This window comes from Muntiacus reevesi, chromosome 3 (assembly GCF_963930625.1).
Source record: "Muntiacus reevesi chromosome 3, mMunRee1.1, whole genome shotgun sequence".
NCBI classification, from domain to species: domain Eukaryota; kingdom Metazoa; phylum Chordata; class Mammalia; order Artiodactyla; family Cervidae; genus Muntiacus; species Muntiacus reevesi.
This window is the reverse complement of record NC_089251.1, coordinates 169,692,772-169,701,149: the sequence shown is the minus strand read 5'-3', so window position 1 is coordinate 169,701,149 and position 8,378 is coordinate 169,692,772. Positions and strand designations below refer to the sequence as shown.

At 33.2% G+C, this 8,378-nt stretch overlaps 1 protein-coding gene across 1 annotated transcript; it reads left to right on the top strand.

Moving 5' to 3' along the window:
* The first annotated feature begins 879 nt into the window (after positions 1-879).
* On the top strand, positions 880-5,758 carry VIP (vasoactive intestinal peptide). Its single transcript, XM_065927755.1, has 5 exons — positions 880-986; positions 2,858-2,980; positions 3,908-4,012; positions 4,761-4,892; positions 5,713-5,758. Exons 1-5 carry the CDS (start codon positions 880-882, stop codon positions 5,756-5,758), a joined length of 513 nt encoding a protein of 170 aa, XP_065783827.1.
* The last annotated feature ends 2,620 nt before the right edge of the window (positions 5,759-8,378 follow it).

Sequence of the window (8,378 nt, the reverse complement as noted above, 5' to 3'; positions counted from 1 at the left end):
TCAACTTGTTACTTAGTGTTGTTCTTTTCATTTCATTTGTTAATTATGTGAACTTACAAAACATTTATTTTCTTCTGAGTTTAAATGCTGTGAGTCTTACAAACAGCACAAGAAACAGACATCAAACTCTGAAGTTTCTATCTGCACCCTATTTACAAATGAAATGTGTAAGTAAATGAGATGTAAAAATATACAAGCTTTGTTTTTGATGTATTTTTCCTTTTATGGCAGAAATTATTTTGGTGGTAATATGAACCTCAGTGATTTTTTGGTATTAATTTACACTATTAATTGAATTAGTTTGTTCAGACCCAAACTCCTTAAGGAGATTAAGCTCCCAGTAAAATCTATAATTAAAAGAGGAAAAATGTATATACAAAATAATTTTACTGATGTGTATCTATGTATCAATGTATATGTACCTATATACACAAATTATTAAATACATGACACTCGACTTTTCTATTACTCAAGTACTAAAAACAGAGTAGAAGAAGAAACATCAGTTTCTTGAAGCTGCTTCATAGTTAGAAAATATACTCAACATGGATGTTACAACTCTGTTAGAAGAAAATTGTCCTTATGGTTGCTTCCAGTACTATAAAAGTATTGCATTCAATCTTGTGCCTAGTGAGAGACAGGCAGAAGTTGAAAGGACCCTAATCTTTACTCAAGCACTGTTCACACACCCAAAGACCTTCTTGATTTAAAAAGTAATCATATTGCAGTTTAACACTTTCTGTAAGATGTAAATTGCTTTTTCTAAACTCTTCGTGAGTCCTCAGGAATTACTGCTAAACACACAGAGTTACCTTTCTGGCAGAGCTGTGGCTGGAAAAACTTAGACAGCTGTGATTATCTCCCCTTCCAGGTCCTGAGATGGAAACAAGAAGTAAGCCCCAGTTTCTTGTGTTTCTGACGCTGTTCAGCGTGCTCTTCTCCCAGACCTTGGCGTGGCCTCTTTTTGGAGCACCTTCAGCTCTGAGGTAGGCTCTCTTTCAATTCAGGCAAGTTGAACATTCCTCCTCCACGTAAATGGGAATTTCTGATATGTTATTTCAGATAGTTCAGTTTTGCAAATTATGTATTAGTTATCCAAATCTGTTGGTTGACTTGTTAAGCAAGTTTTTTCAACTTCAGGGCAACATGATTGTTCTGAGTTTTGGAATTCACTCTCAGGGCCAGAGAGACAGTGTCGATGACTAGTTTTATGGGTAAGATGGACCACATTTTCTAGCAAGGCAGAAAGGGGGCTTGGATTTCCTTTCATTCAAACCAGTTTCAGTTGAGTAATTAGCTGTTCTCCATTGTCACCTCAGTTCAGTTCAGTTTCTGATAGAAAAATAGGTGTCTAGTTGCCCACTTCATTTGAGTTCATTTTTCGAGATCAATCGGCAAATAATCATGAACAGTTGATAAGTGGAATATGTATAAAATAATGTTGGACAGACTATCTAGGCAGAATCAACTTGTAAATATTAAAAATTGTGAGATAATTAATCTACTGAGTTACCCTTCCCCAAGGAGTGAATTTTAAGGTACTTGGTTTTTACCATAAATCCTTAGTTTTACTGCTCTCTACATTGCATTTCATATTTCAAATTCATATAATACAACTCACCTTTAAAGCTTTATTTGAGATAACTTTATGCTAAAGAAGGAAACAGTAAAAGGAAACTATGTTAGTTTTATTTTTCTTTCCAGTTTACAAGGACTACTATATCTAGTTTACAATGAAACTACATTAGCCTATTTTTCTTTCCAGTTTACATGTCTTTGCTTATTTTCTCATTTCCAATTCTTTGTTCAAGTAGGCATATGCTCAATAGAGTGAATAATCTCTTAGCTATTAGTGGTGTTCTGTGAAATTTGCTTAAAGCCAGATTGTATATTGCTTTGATAAGCCAGATTGTATATTGCTTTGATAATTAAATAGAACTAGTCTATCTGAATAGTTATATCAAAAGAGATGAATAATCTCAAGAATGCTGGAGCTTACATTAATTGCTAAGCTTCACTCTTAAAGAGGGTTGCTTATTCCTGACTACCAAGAACTGCCTCACCCAAAGATACACAAGTGCCCAGCAGCCAACACAGTTCTTAATAGGGTAACAGTGAAAACATGCACACACATAATTTTAAGTGTGCTGGTGTTCAAAATGTGCATGCACCCACATAGTCCATGTAGAGGCAGGACAATTCTTAGTCTTTCAGTAAAGCATTGTATATCCTTTATTAAAATTGTGCTCCTATGTAAAATTGAAAATAAAATTCACTGAGTTTGAATGACTATTCAGAGACGGAGAGAGTCTTTGGACTTGGTCAATACATAGAAATGCACCACACCAAAGTGAACCTTTGAAGTAAAATTTACTGACTCAGAGAAAGAAAAATAGTTAATATTCACATCTTGAGAAATGTTGAGACACATGATATTGGCCATCAAGAAATATGTGAGTTGCTTGCAATTTTCATATTGAATATAAAAAAATTTCTGAAGTTTCTATTTTGTGTAAGATCTTTCTACCTGTGTACTTTGCAAAGTAAAGCTACTTACTTATTGCCTAGGAAGTGTACTTTGCTTAATGTTCTGGAAAACTAGGCTAAGTAGCTCTAACTTCTGCTACATACAGCTTGTAAAAGTTGTATGGCATCTGTTTTATGGGATAAACAAGAATTTTACTATTTACACTTTCATAAACCATGGAAGCCATTAATTCAATTTTGCCATCCATATATTATGAATGGGTGATATTTCCTAAGATTTTGAGTATCTTATCTCAAATGACTGTTAAGCTGTAAGCACCAGGTTCTGAGAAAGGAATGTATTTTACTTGACTGTATCTTTTCCTACCAGAATGGGGGACAGAATACCATTTGAAGGAGCAAATGAACCTGATCAAGTTTCATTAAAAGCAGACACTGACATTTTACAAGATGCATTAGCTGAAAATGACACACCTTATTATGATGTATCCAGGTGAGTTCATTTTTATTGAGTTTTATTTCAGCAAATACTTTTTAAAAATCTAAACATTTTATTTTTGTGTCACCATGAAGCTATTCTCATAGCATTGCACTATGAGTTTCCATGTGTTGTGGCTTCATTCAGCCTGATTTATTGAAACTATTGATGCTTGCGTGATTTTCACTTGGAGAGATTGTAACAGGCCAAGTTCAGCAAGTCATCCACCTATATTCTGTTTCATAAATTTTTAACATCAGAAATTATGTCAACTGTAGTAAAATTGCAGCATTTGAGAATCCATGATGGAAAAAGTTCTAAGGTTAGAGTTCACTTCTATGTAAAGAAAGGGTGTCTAATAATAAAAGCTATTCATTTCATAGAATATTGTCCAGAGCAACATTCCAGAATAAACAGAGTAAATCTATCCAGAAGGCAAAGCATGGAGTAATTTTCATTTGGATGGAAAATTTGGTGGATAGACTTTTAGAGGCTTTCTATCTTAAGAGATTTTGTTTACAACCTTTTGGCAGAAGAAATAGCAAAAAGGATAATAAGGTTTGCTAAAATCAGAATAATTTCCCCTTGCATATATCTTTATTCAGAGTAGAAGAAATAAATCACCATGAATAAATAGAAACTAAATATATCTTCCCACCAATATTTCGTAGAAAAGAATTAGTTTTACAGATTCTACCAGGGAGTATTAATATTGAGATATGCTCCTTAAAAAGCTAATTTTGTCAATTTTTCAAAATTTGGGGCTGGAAATAAGTCACCAGAATATATTATTTATTCAGTTGTTTAAAAACTTCCTTTTGGACTTAAGTTTGAATGAGAAGCTATCAAATAAGTTGATGTTTCCTTTTTATTTAATGAGCCAAAATAATCTTTTAGAAAACTATTTACAAAATAATGACTATCTTTTTTTCCTTGTTTCAGAAATGTCAGACATGCTGATGGAGTTTTTACCAGTGACTATAGCAGACTCTTGGGTCAACTTTCTGCCAAAAAGTACCTTGAGTCCCTTATTGGAAAACGAGTTAGGTAAAGAGAACTTATTACTATTAAAAAACATGCTATGGTTATTAAATTGGACAATTATATCTTCATTGTAAGCAGCTTATTTATTTTATTCAAAACTGATAACTCTTGATAATGTTTAATTTCATTATAAAATAATTTATACACTTCAATAAAATATACTAGACCTATGGATTAAGAAAATAAAGTTTCCTAGTAACATCATATTCATAGGCTCCAGACACATTTATTTTTCTTAAATAATAATCATTTATAAATTGGCAAACAAACTAAATTAGACACAGTAAAAACAAGATATATTCTAAACCGAGGCAAATTTTAAGGCTAACCATAGCATTTGTGTTTTATTTCCTGCTCAAACTAAGCATTGGAAGATTTTGTCTTTAAATGGTTAATAACTGAATTTTAGATGGCATTACTTAAATTGGCATCTCTTCATGAAGAAGCATTTATTTATGTTTTTAAGAAGTGTTTACTTTTAAAGAACTCCTTCTTCCAATGGAAGAACACAATTTCAATTAGTTCCTCAATTTTTTTAAAACAAATTATTTGCTCAGTTAGGACAGAATGTCTAAAGGCACCCTAGTAAAAGTCAAAGTACATTGAATTATTCCATGCTCCCCCATCCTTAGGCTTAGATGCTTTTTTCTTTCAGTTTTTTTGGTGATAGAAAATGAGCTGAGTGTTGGAATTCCTTTTTATCTGACTCCAAAAAATTATTATTTGACTTCCTTATCCTCATGTTTCTTAGCAATAGCATTTCAGAAGACCAGGGACCAATTAAACGCCACTCAGATGCTGTCTTCACTGACAACTACACACGCCTTCGAAAACAAATGGCTGTGAAGAAATACTTGAACTCAATTCTAAATGGAAAGCGAAGGTAAAGAAATGAGAACGTGCTAACATGAGAAATTATAACTGACTTTCAAAATAGTAGTTGCATATGGAGACATCTCTCTCTCTCTACCTTTCAAGCAGTAATTCTCAACCTTAGCTAACATTAGATTACCCTGGAGAATATAAAAAATATTGATGTATGACCCTAACCCAAAACCAATTGCCAGGAAATTAGTGTCCCTAGGCATGTGGCTGTGGACACAGGTATTTTCTGAGTTCTCCAGTTGATGCTAATGTGCCTCCAGGGTTAAAAATGATGACTGTAGAGACATCTAATCTGGGTCTAGGAACAGGTTTTATCAAAAGTGCTGCTTTTTAAAACATGTGACGGGCAGTCAGCTAGCAATTTGTTACCACGTGGAATTACCTTTTTAGCTGCAAATTCAATTATCTATTTTACCAAATTAAACCATGAATTATTTTGTCTTCTCGGAGTCAGTAAAACCTGTGTCTTTCCATGGTATGTAAATATTGGAACACAATATATAGGAAATGCAATCCTTTCTCTCTTTTATTCCAGTTATTTTTGTTTAGATGGGGAGTTCACAAGACAATTCTATTTAGGTGAGATCAAGCAAGATGGAGCTCTTTGCCCACCAGATTATAATTCTTTAAGAAAGCTTTTAGGCAATTTAAGACTGAAGAGCCTGTCATAGGGAATGACTCATCTGAAACTAAGGTGTTTAGCCCCCAGAGCCCTTAACTGAGCACCCTGTACTGCCTAGGCCATGCCTCACCTTTTCTTTAGAAGCTTTCTCATCCAAGAGCCTTCACAAGCACAGTTCTCTCTTTCTGGTTTGCAGCAGTGAAGGAGAGTCTCCTGACTTTCTTGAAGAGTTAGAAAAATGATGAGAAAGCTCTTTGGAGCAAAGCTGCTGACAACTTCCCAGTGGTGAGTATATCTGTGTGTTTTTATAAGCTAGTAGCAATCATCTCAGTATTTAAGTGGGTAGGAGTCACTTGGTAAAAAACATCATAATGTTCTCCCAGTGAGACCTTATCTAAGAAGGACGCTTCTACCTAAGTGGACCACAGCTTAGTAGAGCTTGAAACAATTCATGCAGTGTTCTGATAGCATGAAAAAGACAGCTCACAATGAGTAAACAGGTCAGTACCGCCTACCTTGCTCAGACTCATTCCTGTTCTTTTGAAGAAATTTTGAAAAAGGAGATTGAATCACACTACTGAGAAAAACTGGCTTTCTCTTGGATAGTAAAGCCATGTTGCTTTTATTAAAATCTAGTCTCACAATTGACTGTTAACATCTCATTTAAGTATAAGGAAATACTACCAAATTACAGTGTGGCTTGTTATTGTGAAAATACCAAGACACCCTGGGTCTCATTGTTTCTTTTTTTAACTTTTTATTTTGTATTGGGGTATAGCTGATTAACAAAGTTGTGATAGCTTCAGGTGAACAACAGATATTGTATTTCTTGAAACATAGTAAACTTCATGGAGCAAAAATCAAATTTAGCTTATTTTATCTATAAAGTGAGTGTAGATACTATGACTCTAGTAATATCCACTGTAAAACATTTTTGGAGTAGAGAAAACACAGATAGATTTTTTTCTTTGCTAAGTTGATAAGAATGTTATCAAAATTATTTTTGCGTGAACATGGAAACAAGGCATATTTCTTTCCTGAAATATTTATAGTAGCTGATAAAATATTTTTATAATGCTTGGCAAGTCTTTAAAGAAGTTTTGTAGCATCACTATATCAAGTTGTCACAATTTTTCTCTAAAGGACTCTGAGGACAAATTTTTGGTTTTGTGTATTCTACAGTTTCTGGAACACCTGCTCAACTCTGCTATTATAGCATGAAAGATCCCTGTAAGAGAGATATGTGGTCGAGGGTGCTGCAGGTGCCCATTCCTCATCATGCATAGACATTTCAGAGAAACAAATTCCTCGAATGCTCAAAAAAGAGAGTTACATACAGATTCTCAATGAAGTTTATCAAATAAGACTTTTCCATTAAATTAAGAAATACGATAGGCACAACAATATAACAGAGGATTCATTACTCTGTCCCCTTATGACAGTCCAACCTCCTTTTTTGCTCTTTTGAATAGGTGACATTGGACAAATTCTTTTAACAGAGAGTTTTGCTGATCAGCCAATCCTGAAAATTACAAATAAGTGATTATTTATGACTAATTAGAGAACCCCTTCACATTCTGGCTCCCTTTCCAACAATAATTTCCTTAGAAGAGTCCCTCTTGATGTTCCAAAATGTGATCCCCTTTCAAAAGCTGCTGATCAAGTGCAAAGAGAAATATTTATTAAATGAGTGGATCAGTAAATGAAAGTCAGAGGCTGTAAATAAAAATGATTTTATGCTTAAAACACCAATTCTTTCTTTTTCAGAATTCTTGAAGAAAAACAATAAGTGAAGTATTTTATTTTGAGTTCTACATAAGTAATTCAAGAAAACTACTTCAATATCAAAACCAAATAAAATACATTGTGTTGTGAATGTTGTGATTTATTTTACTCTGATGTAATAACTGTGATGTTTACATTGTAAATATTATTTGTGAGTTCTGAAATTTGTCTTTAACTCATGAAAATTCTGTGATTCATGTGCTGTGTATCCTTTCTAATAAAAATATATTTAATGATAAGTAAATACTAGGTTAATTCCAATTATATGAGGCTTTTTGGAAGGATAGTAATCGAGCAAAATTGATGTGTTTATTTATAGGACATACTTAACTATGCAGAAGAGTGGAGGAGATAATCAGCACATCTAAATTTGAATGTTGAGCAGATAGAATGCTGTGCTAAATAAGTTTCAGAGTGTCTAAGAGAATACCAAAAGCAAAGATAAAAAAAATTCTTTTAAAAAAAGATTTTCAGAAAATGTTGTGTGTTTCCGTATTCTTAGGTGGCATTTATTTTGAATGAGATTTTTAAATGTTTCAAATTTGAATCTCTAATTGCCAAATACTCTTCTGATTGAATGTTTCAGTTAAGGAGAATGGCCTCTGTTTCTGACACTGAACTTTTCCTTTATGCTTGTGTTAAGTATGTGTAACGTGTAAACTGAACAGAACACTTGTTTTTCAGTGATAAATATTTTTTCCATTGTCTCTCAGATAATGCTTAGGTCATATCAGCTTTCTTCAGTGAAAGTACATTTGGAGAAACAACTATTTTTCCAAAATGATTGTAAGAAATTAAATATAGAAAATAAAGACCTTTGATTATCATTGCAGGCACCTTCTGTTGTTTTGATTCTTTCTATTGTTTTGATTCTTTGCAGTAATTTGTTGTAGCTCCAAAGTTCCAGGAACTAAATAGTTTTTGTGATGTTTATGGTAGAATTATATTTGACTTTGGGTGTGTTCTAAAATAACTGTGACTTAAATAAGAGAGAAATTTCTTTCTAACACAAGGCCAGAAGTAAAATGTCAAGGGTTAGCATGATGGATCTGCTCCATGAGTCCCTCAGTAATCTAA

Excerpts from the sequence above, each read along its gene's own strand:
- VIP (XM_065927755.1), top strand. The coding sequence starts at position 880 with ATGGAAACAAGAAGTAAGCCCCAGTTTCTTGTGTTTCTGACGCTGTTC. Across the intron at positions 987-2,857 it reads GGAGCACCTTCAGCTCTGAG|AATGGGGGACAGAATACCAT; the intron begins GTAGGCTCTCTT and ends TTTTCCTACCAG. Across the intron at positions 4,013-4,760 it reads CTTATTGGAAAACGAGTTAG|CAATAGCATTTCAGAAGACC; the intron begins GTAAAGAGAACT and ends CATGTTTCTTAG.